General features: G+C 39.1%; 1 protein-coding gene across 4 annotated transcripts; it reads right to left on the minus strand.

Moving 5' to 3' along the window:
• Positions 1-30: 30 nt before the first annotated feature.
• Sur (Sulfonylurea receptor) lies at positions 31-17,535 on the minus strand. 4 transcript variants are annotated; one of them, XM_076113378.1, is made up of 26 exons: positions 17,517-17,535; positions 15,446-15,590; positions 14,654-15,029; positions 10,960-11,187; positions 10,528-10,857; positions 10,203-10,406; positions 9,825-10,125; positions 9,558-9,739; positions 9,127-9,463; positions 8,935-9,040; positions 8,226-8,377; positions 7,208-7,452; positions 6,572-6,790; positions 6,120-6,268; positions 5,111-5,227; positions 4,648-4,721; positions 4,210-4,343; positions 3,700-3,855; positions 3,289-3,510; positions 3,027-3,184; positions 2,664-2,859; positions 2,369-2,591; positions 2,115-2,239; positions 1,618-1,909; positions 1,298-1,494; positions 31-1,049 (listed from the first exon to the last, which is right to left on the minus strand). In XM_076113378.1, exons 2-26 carry the CDS (start codon positions 15,583-15,585, stop codon positions 903-905), a joined length of 5,010 nt encoding a protein of 1,669 aa, XP_075969493.1. In that variant the 5' UTR covers positions 15,586-15,590; positions 17,517-17,535; the 3' UTR covers positions 31-902. The 4 variants fall into 4 exon arrangements, with proteins under 4 accessions (XP_075969493.1, XP_075969491.1, XP_075969490.1 ...); XM_076113376.1 differs by lacking the exon at positions 17,517-17,535 and adding an exon at positions 16,675-17,068 and having other exon boundaries at positions 15,446-15,605; XM_076113375.1 differs by lacking the exon at positions 17,517-17,535 and adding an exon at positions 16,675-17,067.
• Between the last annotated feature and the right edge of the window lie 741 nt (positions 17,536-18,276).

Genomic DNA, 18,276 nt, shown 5'->3' on the forward strand with positions numbered 1-18,276 from the left:
GTTTTAATCATTTATTAGAACAATTGAATAATAAATTATTACATAACGTGTAATAGTCACGATTGGTTACATTATTCTATTTACTTAAATGTATTACGTCCGAAGACGGTTGAGGGTTATCTTCAATGATAAATATTATTGGTCAAGTTTCTATGATGTTAGCTACCATCTTTTTTAAGATTTGCTTATGTCAAAACAATACTTATTTATTATTACAAGATTGCTTAGATCAATATGGTAGCAGGTCTGTGTAGTACCAAGAAATATCTGTATCTACTCGTTATTTTATAATATTAATGAAATAACGTTCTATTAAAATTAAGGATGTCTAGGCCGGAACAAAAAGTTGGCCTCTTTAAATCGTCATTATGTCAACAATGAGCTCACTAGCGCTAAATTTGCAGCAGGTATAAAATGATTTAAAGTTAATACTAGTAACAAACAAATGTAGCATTCGAAAGCCCATTGCTTAGTTCTCTAGTTCTACGTATTAGTCCAGTATAAATAAAGTAAATAAATACATACGTCATGCATTCCGTATTGCAGCAAATACTTACTCATTGTCTAAAGTACTTTTGGTGGGTTAGGTAATAACAAAATATGACATGATAAACAAATGCAACTCATGGTCTAAGGGCCAGTTTCACAACTTAAGATAAATGTCGGATTACCTATCCGATGGATAAAGTGGCTAAAAAAGTGTGAAGACCATTGTCATAATTCCACCTGACAAGTTAACCAATACTTATCCTTATGTGTAGAAACCAGCCGTAAGTATCCTTCATTTAAGTTACCTACATTTTCCCAGCGCAGTACATTTGTGTTTCGGTCATAAGTCAGCGAAACATGGACGCTTGATTGTTTTGATAAAAGGTTCCTGCTTTAAACTATGTTCAGAGTGGTCAGTTATATCTGTTAGCGGCGGCGAGCATGCGTGCAAGCCTCGAGGTGGGCTGCGCCAGTAGCGCCGCCACGGGACCTTGCTCCGCCACCCCGCGCTCCTCCAGCACCACGCCGCGAGAGTATCCGCGTACCGATGAGATACGGTGCTGTATGTAACATGCAATAAGAAGTAAGTATACAAATTACTTTTCTCACCTTTATAAGTAAGTATATATTAAACACACCCCTCGACAAGTGTGTGTTTCGCTGGTGGCTTACAACGGTAGGAACAGAAACAAAACCCGGAATATCCAATACTGCGAATAACACTGTCATCAATCTACCAACATATTCCATTCGAAAACCACTACGAGATATGCGAATGGTATATGAAATAGTATTGAGGTATACTGACCGCGACGGTGAGTATGGTGGTGTGCGGCGCGACGGCGGCGAGCGCGGCCAGCAGTGCTCGCTCGGCGGGCGCGTCCAGCGCGGCGGCCGGCTCGTCCAGCAGCAGCGCGCCCGCCGGCCGCGCGTGCAGCGCCGCCCGCGCCGCTGCCGCGCGGCACACGCGCCCCGCGCTCCAGCCGCGACCGCCCACACCGCACTCTGTACACACAAGACACATTACCCTACTGTTTATGATTTGATTCTAATACGATTATTATTAAGTACATATAAAGGAATCTAAAATAATGAAAGTCTAAAATGATAATCTATGGCTTTACGTACCTAGTCCGGCGGGCTGAGCGGACACGAAGTCAAAGAGTCCGACGGCTCTGAGACAGTGCCATATCTCTTCGTCGGTGTGCACGGCCAGCGGGTCGAGGTTCTCTCTCAGCGTGCCGGAGAACATGGCGGGCTCCTGCGGCACCACCACCACGCGGTGACGCAGCGCGCGTAGTGGCACCCGCCTGATGTCCTCGCCGTCGATCAGCACGCGCCCGCTGCTGACGGTCGTCGCGCCCGCACACGTCATCAGTAACGTCGATTTACCACTACCGCTCCGACCGCATATTGCTACCTAAACACGGTGTTATGTTTAGCAAAAGATACTTTCTTTGCATGCCTATTAATATGATGATGCTAAGTTTGCAAATGCAAATCAATAACACCTTACGACTTATACTGTGGATACAAAAAAACAAACTAAACCATGAATTTATTTTTAGGTAACAATCATAGTGTTAGGTTTATTTACCTAAGAAGATTACTTTAATTATTTTTACCTTTTCCCCAGGCGATATAGTTAAGTTGATATTTTTGAGTATCGGTGGTGACCCTGGTTCATGCTGGACGCTGACATTCTCAAACTCTATCTTGCCGTTCCTTTGCCATCCAGCTGGTATTGGACCTATAAAAATTTGCAAAGACGTTAGGCAATAGTCATAGACAGGTTGGAGTTAAAAGGGTTAAAAAAGGTTAAACAGTTGTTATTACAAATTCGAAGAACTTAAATAAGTAGTTATGAATAATTAATTACAGTCGTCCCTGTAATCCTCCTGTGGTATGTTAGTGTCAGTATGTATGCGCTCGAGCGCGGCGAGCTGCAGGTGTAGATCGGCGCGGCACTTGGCCAGGTGAGCGAGGTACGCGGGCAGCAGCAGCGAGTAGGCGCCCGCCAGCCCCGCCGCCGCGCCGCTGCTCACGCCACCGAACACGCACACGCCCAGCGACACGCTCACACTTGCTGCACCGACCAGGTCCTGACGAACAACATACCCGGTAAAGACAACAATCGTCTTCTGAGGACAAGATTATAATGAAATATCCCTTACCAATGTGAGTCCTAGCCAGCGATTTGCAGAGTTCAATAGCAGAAGCGTATTGTGGTTAGTGTCGAGCCTGCGCAGGAAGGTGGTGCGCATGCGCGCCTGCAGACGACCAGCGCGGATCGTACTGCCGCCCGCACACGTCTCGGCGCAAAGTGAAACAACGCCTGCAGCACTTTGCGCTTCCGCACATTGTAGTTCTCTACACAAATATCACAAAAACAAAAGAATAAGACAAATGTGTAAAACAGGTTACAGAAATATTTTGGAGCAAGAGACAGGTAGGTAGTTAAAAAACGTTTTATCGCAATGTCTAGACAAGATCCATTGACCTACTTTACACCTAATATTTACTTACTGCTTATGTACCTAGCGTTACACAGATAGACAGACTGAAGAGTGAGGTAGCAAAACAGAGCAGGCAGCGAAGCCAGCAAGCTCCAGGGTGCGACGATCGCGTTGACTAGCATCGCTGCGGTACATAGCAGGGCGAGCTGGGCCCATCGGCTAATCGCAGTAGGAAGTTTCTGAAAGTAGATAAATTGAGATGTAGCTTACTGATGGTGACCAAAAAGTTCTACACGCTACGAAAGAGTTCTTAGTAACAGCAATCACCATATTGGTCAGTTACCTTGTCTATGACGAGTATATCAGCGGCAAAGCGGTGCAGTGTGTTGCCGAGCGGCGTTGCACGATGGTGGTTGTGAGAGGCGCGTAGAGTAGCGTGCAGTAGACGCTCGTGCAGCGCGCGCCTTGCAGCAGCGCCGCCAGCCGCGCCCGCCGCCTGCGCCGCGCCCGCAGCCAGCGCGCCGCACCCGCACCATGCCGCATACGTGCGCACTCCCACCCATGTCTGTCAACATGACATTGTGTACCTTTAAATCTTTGTTCAGCACTGACAACCAATTTGATTATTATGCTATACTGTGCAGTCTATGCACCAGCTAAACAGTGAGTTAAGAATACTTGTACCTATGTGTCTTACGAATTAAGTATAGCTTAATTACCTTTCTGTTATAGAATACAGTAATAAAGTAATTACCTGTTCGTCACTAAGTTCAGTGTCTGAGCTTTGTGCAGTAACGTTTGTTAGCCAATAGTCGGCGGCCATCGCCAGCGCCTGTGTCGCTGCAGCCGCCACCCAGTATGCACCTCCCCACCACTTGCACGCTCGCGCGTACTCCCACCAAATGGCGCACTAGGTAGCAAACAAGAATAATAAAAATATAATTTCTATCACACAAAATAAGAAATTGAAAGTAAAATCGCAATGAGTACTAAGTCCTCTCACACGAACGGCAGATTGCCGATGGGAAAGTTGACTAAACTTTAAACTTTCGCATTGCTTGCTCTCGCAACTCTCGCATTATACAGCATGTCGAAAAATCCAAGATAAATATGCATTTTCGCATTAATTTCGCCTATGATAAGTGCTTATTAGATAATCGAGTTGACTATTGAATTGAGAAGATGTCAACCATTAGCTTGCACTTGGCGAAATCTTCTAAAGTGGCTCGTATTTGGCGTTATTGAATTAAGCTTCGGAACCCACCTCACTAACAGCATCCTCTGTTTTGTGGTCAGCCACGGATTCATCATCAACAACGATCGCGTTGTTAGTATCGACGCCATTTGATGTTAGCGAACTATAAGGTGTTGAATCTACTCCAGATTCATCAGGTACGTCTGAAATATAAAGCACAAAAACGTTAAAACGTAAAAGAAAATATAAAAAATTTAATAATGTAAATATAAACTTTGTCTTAGGTGTAGCTGTTGGCATTGCCATCCCTAGAAACTTATTGTAACCCCTATTGTAAAAATGAGAAATATTAGCAGTGTTTAACTACCTACTGTGATTCAGATGAAAGATATTTTCAGTAGCGCCGCGACTATATTCTAAGAAAAAATGTAACACAAGTGTCCTAAAGATGTAACAACAAAACAAAATGAACTAGGTGCATTCAATCATAAATCATATAATACTGACCATTGTTGTGGTTTTCTTCAGGTGCACTCTCTGAGTCAGAACTGATTAGACGACGTAAAGTTCTTGGCGTCCATCTGCAAAATAAAAACATGGAGACCAATTAAAAAGAAGGTGAGGAAAATATTTTATTGCTGAATCATCAATTTATTGCAGAAGTTTATAGTTTAAAATCGGGTTTACACGAACAAAGTGATATAAGTTGTCAACAACAAAATTGGATTATGGTATTGGAAATTGGGAACAAAACTGGATAATCCCATTTCTATATCCGATTTAAAGAATATTCAGACATCATCATAATATTTGGTTGGAGATTTAAAGGCGCAACAAGCAACGCAACAAGGGCATTTATCAAGCCAAAATGCACATAAGATTTCCAAGGAAAGAATAAAATAAATTGTACATGTAATCAAGAAATAAGTAACTAAAAATTATAGCTAAGATAGTTTTGATTAATATGGACCTGTTAAGTGTACGCGTAGGTCGCGGTCGTAGCAGACGTCGGAGGAAGCTTGCCTCACGCTGCAGCGCGCTGTTCGACTCGTCAGCACTGACGGCGCGACGCACATCCGGCCGCCATCTGAATAACAATCAAACACTTATTATATGCCAATCAAATAACAATAAATATGCATGTCCATACACATGATTACTATCTTACAGTGCAAATACGTTGGCAGAAAGTGTAATTAAATTGTTAAAGAAATTGAATAACTGACTGATGATGATGAATGCTTCTGAGGTCTGGGCGGAAGTGTATGCTACCGTCAATCACGAGACCTTGATTCGGGCAATGTGCTATTGGGCTTTTCTGATTAATATTAGAATACTCTGAACAGTTACCTGAGTTTTGTAACGGGGCATTTGGTAATTGATCACTTCACCTTTGTAAATAGCGTAGGTACCGGAAATGTGTTTCATACAACTTCGGGTGTACAGGAATAAAGTTTAAAATATAAATAAATCGAAGCTAAAGAACTGGCCAGAGGTTTGAAGGCCTATTTTATACGTTTATTAATCTTATTGAAAAGTGACGATGTGGCATACAGACTGCAGTCTGTAAGTCACTAATAACCTTCAGAAATGAAGTGGCACTTTAAGAAGAAATAATTTCCGTTAATGTTGTAGACGCACTTGAACTAGAGATGTGATAAATATAACAGGTACATTAGGTACAACATACACGTGATTTCACTTATAGGCTTTGTTAGTGCTCAATGTAAAAACAAGACCGAGCTCTTCAGACTACTTTAGTTATCTCGACATATGAAATGATGAATTCCTAGCAGAGAACATTGTTTGAGTAAAATGAAATAAATTAACGCTTGATGTTGTGGATACGCTGAAATCTAGTTTTCCATTGACTGAAATTAGATTAACACTGGAACTGCCTGGAAGCACGTATCGTAAGACTTAATTTACCTCTATACATATAATAATATCTAACATGCATGCCTGAAGTTTGGACATACTTGGAGTTGTACATGGAGGGTGGTGGCGAGGACAGTTGCCTGGAGAGCGGTGGTCGTGTCCGTGGAGTGACGCGTCGTCGCCAGCTGCCCCCAGCACACGTCTGCACCTCCGGCAGAAGGTGAGCACCTGCTGCTTCACTTATGCCCCACTATGCAAGAATTGACATCACTTAATAACTTTTCATAAAAATCCAATACCGTCGCACTGCTGATACCGGATTTCTACTCTCAATTATTTAAAGCGCCTAGCACTCGTTTCTTAATAACTCTTAGATCTCAAAAGCATGTCAGCTTTCTTCACAATATTGTAACTTAATAGGTACCTATACCTATTGTAAATTAAGAATGACGAGCCAATGTTACACTTCACTGGGCACCCACTTTCCTTGACAACTTTTTCAAATAGGCATACAAAGTTTGACCCGATGAAACAATAGTAGTATGGAAGTTACCGTGGCCTCGTCAGAGTTCATTCTCTGAAACCGTGCTCGGCTGAGTGCGCGCACAAGTCGCGAGCGCTCGCGGGCCGCGCCGCCGGGCGGGCCGGCGCCGGCGCGAGCTGCGGCCGCGCGCGCCTCGCCCGCCAGCCGCGCCCAGCGAGCCAGTGCGCCCGAGCACGCAGCTGCCGCACGACCCACACCACACACGCGACCTTCTTCCATAGCTATTATCTAAAAAGTACAACGACAACAATTGGGATTCCCATTCCATACACCGTTCCTTAAGCTTAACGGCACTGAAGAAGTCAGTCAATTCGTCAGTCAATTGCGTTACTGAAATATTATTGTATTTTTTGTGATACATCGTATCAACCGATGATCACCGTTATATCTAACAAATAACTCGATGGAGAAATAGAGTAAATACCACCAGTAAGTGCAATCTTTGTGCCTGAGCACTCTATGGAGCTGCTTATCAACTGATTGAACTATGCTGCCGTTTCCCATTAAGAGTCATATAGGAATAATTACGGGTAATCAGGTCGTACTATGTGGAAAGTACACATGATAAGTGGATACTCCATTAAAATGAGTTCTAACATTATGATAATAATCATGGGTGTAGCGCGTCCTTCACGCTCTACTTACCAAATCGGCATAATGTAGTAGTTCGAGTCTGTTCGTGGCGACGATGACGGTGCGTCCGGCGCGCGCGGCCGGCACCAGCGCGCGCGCCACCAGGTGCCTCGCCAGCGGTGCGTCGAGCGCGGCTAGCGGCTCGTCCAGCGCCAGCAGAGCCGCGCTCGAGTACAGCGCGCGCGCCACACACACGCGGATGCGCTGCCCGCCCGACAGGGGCGAGCCATGACTACCAAGACGCGTTGCGTCACCATCTATTGAAATACACTCAAAATAAACAACTAAAGCAGTGCTTCTTGGTTAATCTTAAACTTGGCTTAACTTATAATAAGTGATCGGAGTAGGTAGATTGATATTTCGTACTTGTGTCATAAATGCACACAGAAAGAATACGATGGATAAGCCACTTTTCCTAAAAGTAACGGTATTCCGGATTCAATAAAATATTGTCAATGTTGGTAGGTAGGTAGTGATATTATTACTAGTCAATAGGCTTGTGTACTAAAAATCGGATTAGTCCGTAAATTACATTCACAAAAAATGTTTGACACGTATTTTTTGTTTCGTAGCGTAAAAGAAATTAGACGATGTGTACAACGCTTTTAAATCAAAACCTCAAAACCCCGGCAGAGTACAATTCCTACCTAAGTACCGGTTTTTTTTTAAACTGGCAACTTATTTCGGAGGTAGTCCATATATTAATTCTTACGTTTCGGATGATTGACGTCATTTCAATCTACCTGCTCCTCATTGGTAATAATGCATATAGATATAAAATAATGAAAACTATATTATAATATAATTTGTATCATAATATTTATTGTAACCTATTCACTTAGAGCTAGTTCGTACCTTGAAATAACTAGGAATTAACTCAACAACTAGCAAGTGACAGGATAATACAATAATACAATTATTTATATCTTTTGTATAAAGATTGAATGAACTAGATGAGCATCTATACGCAATGCCTACAATAATATGATCGCGTATTTTACACATGAATGTACTTATTCTACTTTCTTACCTGGTAAAAGCTGCAGGTCTGGCCTCAAACCGGTCGCTCTTAGAACGCGCCCATATTTTCTCTGACACCATGGATTGTCCATGACAATGTTATTACGAACAGAGCCTTCCAACAGCCACGGTGGTTGACCCGCGTACCACATTGTACAACATCTACAATACAGTAACGTGTAAAATTATTGTAATTATCGCAAATAAAAAAAAAAAAATTAAATGATTATGTTTTCAGTTCAAGATAGCAATGTAGTATTTATACAATGGAACGCTTACGGAATATATAAATCACATTTAGGAATAATAGAGCAAAAGAAATAGGTAGAAATTTGAAGTTAAATGGACCATAAACTTTGTCTCATTCTAGATGTCTTAGTTAGTCTGCTAATTTTAATACAGACTGACAGAGCTATTAAATAGACATTAAACAATATACACGCGAATTTGTCTCAATAAAGTAAATAGAGACCAATCAAACTATTTCTTAACATCAAGGATACCTGCTGTAAAAGATGACTCAGTTAATATAACGGCCGTGACTGACTCAGATATTTATACAATTATAGCGACGGTTATAAAAATACCGTGACATTTAGCCGAAAAATGGAAGACGTGACACAACAAATACAAAATAAAAGAAAACCCAAAAAGAATATTAGTACCTCGTAGTCAATTATTAGATATCAGAGTCTAGACAGAACAATAAAATTATTTACCTATTATACACTATATCTCCTCTATCAAGATACATCTCTCCGAGGATGGCAGACAACAATGAAGATTTCCCAGATCCGGTGCCGCCGACGACCATTATTAGTTTTCCTATCAAATAAAACAAATAATACTTCAAGTAAACGACAATGGCCAAGAAATCCTTATAACATAGTCTACACTGATGGTGTTCTTACCTGCTGGAATATCTAAATCGTCCACCTCTAACAACATGTCATTACTTTTACCCCAAGTCAGTGCTGCGTTTTTGAAACTAACAATATAGTCCGGTATTCGAGCTGGCATATTACTAACTTCGTCATCAGAAAACTGATCGACACACTCAGCACCGTCAGATTCGTCTTTAATTACTGGATCATTACTATCCATAATTTCTTTATCTGCTACTTCTTCAGATAAGAACAGCTCATGACTGCCGTCCGTTTTAGAATTCTGGACATACACTTCCTTGTCTTCCGCAACATTATTGGATTCGGGTAGTTCCAAAAAATCTTGAAGCCTTTTCGTGCTGACCTAGATTAATAAAATTAATCTTTAATTACTGGTAGTTGCCTAGTCACAACTATTATAAGTATTTCGTAAAGTAATAAGTACATGTTCTCCTTACCATCGCCTGAATCACCATAAGTACGGTAACAGGCAGTATGAGTAGAGGAACAGTAAGCTGGTTAAACAGTGCCAGTCCAGCAAATACATTGACTGCTGTAAACCGACCGTTATTGTCTATGAAGTAGTACACGGTGAAAGTGATGACTGTTATCAGAATCGATGATATCTGGGTTGTGAAGGCTGAAAAACAACATTACTTGCATATTATTATATACCGCATATATTTAAAACTGTGTTTTATATACAGAAATAACAATTTGCTTACTCAAAAAGCTCCAATACATGGAATCTTTATTTAGCAGTTTCAATTCCACTTCTCTCAGTTGTAAAATTTTCTCTTTAAAGAGATTTTCCCAAACATACAGTTTAATAACATCTATGCCTTGTATAATTTCCGTCATCTTAGAGATCCTGTGGTCGGTACATTTTGCAATGTCCTTAGAATTGTCAGATATTTTTTTCCCTATAAAGAACTGCAGTGGCGTAATAATCAAGACACACGCAGCCGTCCCTATTATTGCACTTATGCCCAGTTTTGTGTACAATAAATATAGTATTACTATTATCTGTAATGGAAAGACAGTTTTTAAGGACACGTTTTATTAATTTTACAAATTAAGAGTCACATAAACAGGGTACTAGCCTTCAAAGGTATTGCCCAAATGTAATGACAGATCCAGACACACGACATAATGTTATATGTATCTTGAGACACAAGATTAGTGATGAGACCACTCCTGGTACAACTGTTCTCCTCAGGGTCGTGCAAGAGCCGAGTCTCCTCATCTTCGTTAGTCTCAGTGGGCGTCCAGGGCGCAAGTCTCATACACTTATCATACACCATGCTCTGTTAATAAAAAACTACATAAAATGCATTACATAATAAATAAATAATTATTTATATCAAAACCTCAGCAGAACATAGCAGTTTTTCACATCAAAAGCTAAGTCATTAATGATGAACGAACTTGTAAAGCCGTCTTCAATCTTGTGCCTTCGACCGTCACTAAATGCGTTGAATTCTGCGAGAGGAATGCCTGTATAATTAACGCCAACGTAACAATAAGCAGCATCACGTATCCATTGTTGATATATTCTTCTATAGACACACGTGTACTATGATCATAAACATTAATCGGTCCTTCGATGTATTGAATGATTATTGCCAGTCCTAATGGCGGCACGACGCCAATCATATCTCCAAACAACTTTAGTATACCGGCGATATAGAAGTTTGGCCACACTTTACGAATATAGCATGATAATAAACTGGGATTGTTTCCACTTGAATTTTTATTCTGAAACAAACAACAAAACTGTACAAACAGGTTTTTGTGCTACGATAGCCTGCAATGGAATTCACTTCGTAGACGATCTATATGCGATTTAGGGATACGTACGTTCTTGTCGTTGTATATTTTCGCGAACTCTCTGTAGTATTTTATAGATCGTTCGTTATCTGGAAGCTCGCCCAAGTAGTCTGGATCTAACGGCGTCTTGTATCCTTTGGTCAATAACGGATTCAACCAAAAGAAAGTGACTTTCGAATAGAAATGTGTGTCGTTATGTTTGTAGCATACATTAGGAATGTTGTTAGACTTTTGATCATATCTGTAACGTTTCGTGACCTGAAAAATTATACAATTAGGTACATAGCACGATATTAATGAAGGCCATAAACAAAGGATGGAATACCCAGTAATATTTATCAATTAAATGACTAGGTAGTTAAAACAATTGCTTCAATCTATACTTGGTACAATACATAATTTTTCAATTGAATTGTTTTAAGGACATAATATCATCATATCGCACTCAACACTAGGTAGATACGACATTCATGAGTTGGCTGTAAATCATTCATATTAAAGGCACACACGTGCACTTATGGGAAATACCATCTGAGAGTGGCGCCAGACGCATTGTGAAAATCGTCTCCTTCGTGTTGCTCCTTGCGCGACGGACATGGCGCCGGCGGGAGCCGCTGTCGGGACCTGCCTGACTCATTCTCGACATATCTACTTATACAGAGCGCAGATAGTGTTCCCAGTTTTAAGCTCAATACTTGTAGAATTGACTTATATAAATAGAAAGTAGCACATAGCGGTGCCGCTTGTAGGGGATAATGACATGTGACCAACACGCACGTCATTTTGTTACGCACGTATCACACAAGCATGCAAGTTTCAATTAACTTGTAGACTATCCAAGTCACGGTATTGTTAATAGAGGAAGTTACCATTTCAATAACTCCTGTGATTAACTATTTATTTATTCATAAACATTATTAAATCGATGGCTTACTGATCATCATCAATAACGAAACGCCTTGATGCCGGGTTAGGGAGATCAATCAGTGTTTAAATATTCTATCTACCTACAATATAACAATATGACTTAAAATTTACCATGAAGCTTATCGCGCTAACGGTTTTAGCCCCGACCTGTGGTATTATAACTACTAATTTGAATAGCATGGAGGACATTTGCTTTACTAAGTACTGTTTAATATTATAACAACTAAATGAGACCGGAATCATTTAGTTTAAATACATAGAAACTGTCTTTTTTAATTCCACAGATAAAAAACTATCTTGAGTTATTGGTGTAATAAATTCCGCTACGATTACGTAATGTTACGTATTTATGCATAATTACTATATGTAACAAGCATGTTTTATTTACACAGTCAAGTGGTATGGTAAGCTACAAGTAGTTTGTCATAATCTCAACAACAGTTACAATCTTTAAACAATTATGACACATGTTTTGAATAAGGAAACACTATAAACATGTATGTAAGCGAGTATAACAGCGATATCCATAAATATTTTTACAAGTTTCAGTATGAACTTAGCAAAGTTCATGGTTTTAAAATATGTATGTATCTTTGTGTGAAACAAATGTGTTTTGTGACGATAAAACTAGAATTAAACATGAAGCTAAGTTATTTAAACTGGAGTGATGCTATTAGTTCACAATTTATAATCCTTGCGAATGTAATAAAGAAGTTTTTTTTTGGTCTTGTACCTTTTAAATATTAATAAGCAATTACTGAAATTGCCGTTAAACTACAGAACTGATACAGAAAACTTTGCATTATGGATACATCTGGCACATCTATACGTTTGTTGTTCGCACTTTCAATTATTTTAAATTTTACTAATACGCAGGTCTATGATTTTATTATTTCGTTATATAGATGGGATAGACCTAGCTATCTATAGATTAAGTCTGAACTTTTTAATACGATTAAATTGGTAAGAAGGTACAAGAAATAGCAAAGGAAGATGATACTAAGTACAGTAGCGCTGACTCGGTGCTACGATGGCGTTAAGGCGATTATCACCTGCATCTAAACAGTTTAACTATATAAATGCAAGCATTAAGCAGAAATGCCGTCATATGCTTACTAGGAAATATAATGTGCATTTATCCAATATATTATTAGATAAAGGAAGTTATGTTTATATAATATATTACACAAGTCGACAAAAAAAAATTTTTTTTTTGAGCCTGTGATTTAGTGAATATTTTCTGATTATATTAATCAAAAAGAAAACAGGAATAACATTATTAATAAATAAAGTTTGCTTTTGTACTTTATATAACGAAAACTAAATATATAGGGTTTTGGCAGATTTTTTGAAGAGCCGTTGCATTTATGACTCAAATCCAGGGGTGAGGGGTCTGGGGGTGCGAAGTGGGTGGTAGCAGAGTGTCATGGCAGTATGCGCGTGCGCATTTAAAAGGAATAACACATTTTTTTGCGTCACGGGGTCTAAAAATGGCATCGAAAAAGTGTAAAAACGACGTGGACTCTTTTTGCTACATTTGTGAGGAATTTATTAAAGTGAGAGCCAATAAAATTTGTTTATCATCAAATAAGGCATTTTGTGAAGCCTATGAAGCTTACTTTAATATGTCAGTACGAAATCAGGATAAAATATGGGCACCTCACTTCTTGTGTTATAACTGCAAAAACACTTTAGAAGGTAAGAAAATACTCCTTATATTGAATGAACATTTATATGCCTATATCCATATTTTTTTAAATATACATTACATGTGTACATCGTTAATTAATGTTATTAATATTTTTTTCAGCCTGGTACTGAGGAGAGAAAAAAAAGATGAAGTTTGAAGTACCATGACTATGGAGAGAGCCTACTAACACATCAAGTTCCTATTTTCACACAAAAAAAAACCAAAAGTATTCATTTCTAAAAAAAAAATGTATCCTTTTTGTATTTTGTGTTTCTTTATGCCTTATTTCATCATTTAAATTAATAAAAATATATAAATCATAACTTTTTTACTCTTATATATTTATAATTGTATGTGGAAAAAAGAGCTTTACCATTAAAACTTAAAATTCGTTCTAAAAGCTACAAAAGCAAACTCTATTAGATAAAAATATTATTTCCTTATTAAGTTAGGTATACGTAATCAAAATCAAAGGTACAGAACTCAGACTCAAAATTCGTGTTGACCAATGTTATCATTAACTGCGTGTGTTGTTATTAGTAATGAAGATCCACTTTTCAATCGGTAGCTCTTGTGAAACGGCACAGATTCATAAATAGATACTGCGTAAACGGACCTCCATGCTTCCTTATATCAAAATTCGTACACAATCCTACTGATTGGATTCTAATTAAATATTTTGAAGAAATCGGTTGAAAAATTTGGTACCTTAGTATCATTATAATTAGTATCAATAATTAACCTAACCTTATTTAGTTATGTTATTTTCAAGTAATTTCTGTTGGTAAAAGACGCGACAATGACATTGTGGGAGCATTCTTCAACATACCACATAATTAGTTTAACAATTTAAATATTAGTTAGATAGTTTAATTTAATAATTTAAATATAGGTACAGGTACCTATTACTCATATTATTTATAGTGCTATAAAATTAACGTAAAGTTTAATTCCAGTAACGAACTGTTAATAACCTAGTAATGATAAGGAAATTGAACGAGCCCATATTGTCCTTGTTTGGCGGCTGATGCTACTGAGTACAGTCAGTACATTTGATTACGAATTTTAAGATCAGACTCTCGATTAAAATGGTGCAGTAATAATTACCTCATCATAGAAGCACACGCAGTCAACGACAGATATCAACAATGTCATCAGTAAAGACACTCCTTGTATGTATATTTCTATGTGTGTTACTGCCATGCCGGCTAAGTAGTGTTGCCATAAGATGGTAGCTGAGGAGGCGGCTGCGAGCATCCAGTAGATAGCGAGGTAGAGGATAGGTGCGGCTGAGCGTCTGGTCCAGAGAGCGACGTGGAAGGCAGCCGCGGCCAGCCAGGATAGTGGGCCCATCAGTGCAGCAACTATATGCACCGTCTCCGCCGGACGCAGCAGTGACGCCGCAGCATCGCAGCACCAAGCTACTGCCAGCACAAGGCTGGCCACTCCCCTCACGTCTTGTCCTCGCCATCGCTTCGAGTGCCTATATTTTAAGATCGCCAATGAAGTGGAAAATTGTCTGGTCTTAAATTGAAACTGACTGCGCTAATTAAGAATCTGACTAATCAAATAGTGAGCCAATCTCTGTTAATTTACAACGCTAGATTTTGTTTCCGTGTATGTTTTCTTGTTCCTATCTTTATGCAGATTAATTAGAATACAAAAGTATAAATACTCCCACACACTCGCCAACTGGAAATTCCATTTTTGTAAAGTTCACGATCACTATTTGCGATCTTTTTTCTATTTGCAATTTGGCTGTGACCAAGAACAGAAGGGAACCTGCAAGCTAACTATCTTTGTGTACACTCGCTGATCAAGTCAGTAGAAGCTAATTGTTATTATTATAACAGTAAGATAGTATTTAATTAATTAATGATGTGGTTTAGTGTGTCTGACCTGTAGTGCTTGTGTATGGGTGCGCAGCAGCACATGAGCGCCGCGGTGATGGAGGCGCAGTACAGGTTGAGGGAGTGCAGCGCGGCCGCCAGCGCACGCATCTCACACGCGCTGTCATTGCGTACGCACACCGCCTCCATTACACCTGCTCGTCAAACAGCTGCTTTTGATGATGTTTTTGTCATCATACACTGTGTTATGTTTAAAAGAGACATCGACGCGAAACGGGCAGCACGTCATCTCGCGGACAAAGTAACTAACTACTACTTTGCATCAAATGGTTCGATACAGTGCAATGTTTTGTGGATTCAAAAGTGCTCAATTATCCCGAATTAAAGAGTTTATAAAAATTAGATCTTGATTGAAGTTCTTGAACTCTACGATAGACTATTTTTACAAGAAGCCGTCAAATTAAATATTGTGGCAGTCGGATGAGACTTCATCGTTGGCAATGAAACTGTTTGCTGAGATTTGGATCCATTTCCTGTTATCTTATTAAAACTCACATTTGGACGCAATCTGCCATAAGATAGAGTAAATAAAATAAACGAACATAGCGGTTAAGTAAACTTAATATTTCCAAATTAATGGGTGGTTTATGGAACAGGTTATTAGAATGATCGGTTAACTAGTGTTATGTTTGCCTGCATTATGTCCATCTCACAAATTCCTACTCACTTTATGGCAAAAATAGGCCTGTTCAAACAATCTACTTTTGAACGCGATTGAATGTTGTGTTTACATTGTGTTCGTGTATCGAACATCTGATTTACGAGCATTTTTTGCATTACCCAAGCTATAACGACCAAGTGTGTCACAACACTACAAATTGAATTTTGAGTCTCGTATCCTGTCGATTCCTTATATTTATTGCCGGTATAGCAGATTCTTGACAAGTATCAGTTAGTTGGAGATAAAGTTTTAATAGCTTTTTTGCATTTAGTGTCATTTTAATAGAAAAATAGTTTATCTGGAAGCGACGAATCCGGCACTTAATGTACATTTCGGCAAAACGACCTCCAACTTTTTTTATTCATATTATAAGTTAATAAACAACTAATAACTATTCATTTCGTTGATAATCAATGCCCAAGGGTCGAGTGAAGACTGTTTATAAATGACATACAATCAGACTCATGATATTGTTTTAGGAGGATGATTATTTTGTAAATGAACTACGTCACTTCAGCGTCATGCCACTTCGTTCCACAATTCACAACATAACTCACCTCCAAAATAATTTTATTTCCACTACAAAATTTAATCACAAGACACAATCCAGTCGGCACTCTCTTAACAATTTTGCACGTATTCACTGGACATTGTTGTCGAAATAATAAAGCTAGATTTATGACATTATAGTGATTGTTCGATCAGTTTGTGTGAATTCGCATCACGGTTATAGCGTGGCAAAGAGCGCGCGTGATAACGGCCGGCTACTACGTTCACGACTGGTTGTAATGTTTGTGTCAGTGGCGGTCCGAGCCCGCAGCTAGGCTGGTGTTGCACTGAACGAGTGGAGCGGTCGGGCCGAGCCGCAGACCAAGCGAACTGGCGAGTTGGCGACACTCGCCGGCTGCCGCCGCGTTGCGCATCGTGTCATGTGCTCCGTGTATACTTCAGCATTAAACACTTGATGTATTAAACCAGTGACTGACTCGTTACCACAGCCGGTCGCATTTTAATTTCGTTCATTGGACACAATTGCTTGTTTTGTAGAACAGATGAAAGTGTTACTTTGTGTTCTCATCAAATAGTTTATGGGTTGCGTGTACAAATTTTAACCTACTTCTACTTCTAGTAATAAATGTCGGCCGTTGTCCTAATTATGCATAACGTTCATAATCCAGGTATAACAAACGTTAGTTAAAACTAAAAATGGTTTCCACTTTCTTGAACGCTATAAACTTGGTTCTATTAATGTCCCGTATTCAACATGATTGTTAAGGAATCTAGTCAACAAATAAGCACTAAAATTCCTCAAATCTATGTACATTGTACAGTTTAAGTTACTTATGTACTCACAGCACGGTTTTCAGTATTTTTAAGTTTTAGTATTAGGACTACCTACTTCTAAATATTTTGCCAGGAGTAGCTACTATTCAGACATCTCTCACGCCATCCTGAGTAATCCTGACAGACACTGAATTACCGTACTTTCTTTATATCTACCGACCGGAATAACATTTATTTAGATTGACAAACATATACCTACCTACATATTGAAATAACTATATCCTTTTTAGTTTTCTTCCCCATTTCTGCACCTAATCTGTTATAAATGCAAGCGCTTCAAATACGAAACAACTTTCACAACTTTTACTCCTGAAATCAATTATAGTATAGCCTGTTGTTGCTGGACCTCCTTAAAATTGAGCGAGACTGGTATTTATTTCAGAGCAAAAACCTAGAATGCCTTCTTACGTATGTTGAATATTTAGCAACCACTTGACTTCAAATATGAGTTCATTTTTATTTATGGTCTAAATACATGAACAGAGAACAAATTCATTCAAATGTGATACACATGTATAAATACGATGAAGTGCGGTGAGGTACGAGTGCAACACACTGGCACACTTGACGCGTATGCGCGTGCGCCTGCTATTCTCCCCACTGACCTTATTCTCATTGCACCGCTTTTCGCTCACTCTCACGCAGTTCGTTTATAATGCAGTCAGGTGCAATATTTGTTTATTGCTTGTTATTCATGTATAACTAGTAATAACTACGTATCTCGATTTCAATGCATTCATTAAAACTTTTCTTATACCAGTTCTCTTTTAAAAATGTCTCTCTTTTTCATTGCTGTGGCGATTACGTTCGAATCT

This window comes from Anticarsia gemmatalis, chromosome 4 (assembly GCF_050436995.1).
Source record: "Anticarsia gemmatalis isolate Benzon Research Colony breed Stoneville strain chromosome 4, ilAntGemm2 primary, whole genome shotgun sequence".
Lineage (NCBI taxonomy): Eukaryota > Metazoa > Arthropoda > Insecta > Lepidoptera > Erebidae > Anticarsia > Anticarsia gemmatalis.

Bases quoted from the DNA above. Each gene is read 5' to 3' on its own strand.
- Sur (XM_076113378.1), bottom strand. From the start codon at position 15,585: ATGGAGGCGGTGTGCGTACGCAATGACAGCGCGTGTGAGATGCGTGCG. The intron at 5,228-6,119 runs GTATGTCCAAAC...ATTGTTATTCAG, and splicing joins CCCTCCATGTACAACTCCAA to ATGGCGGCCGGATGTGCGTC. The intron at 1,910-2,114 runs GTAAAAATAATT...CACCGTGTTTAG, and splicing joins CTATATCGCCTGGGGAAAAG to GTAGCAATATGCGGTCGGAG.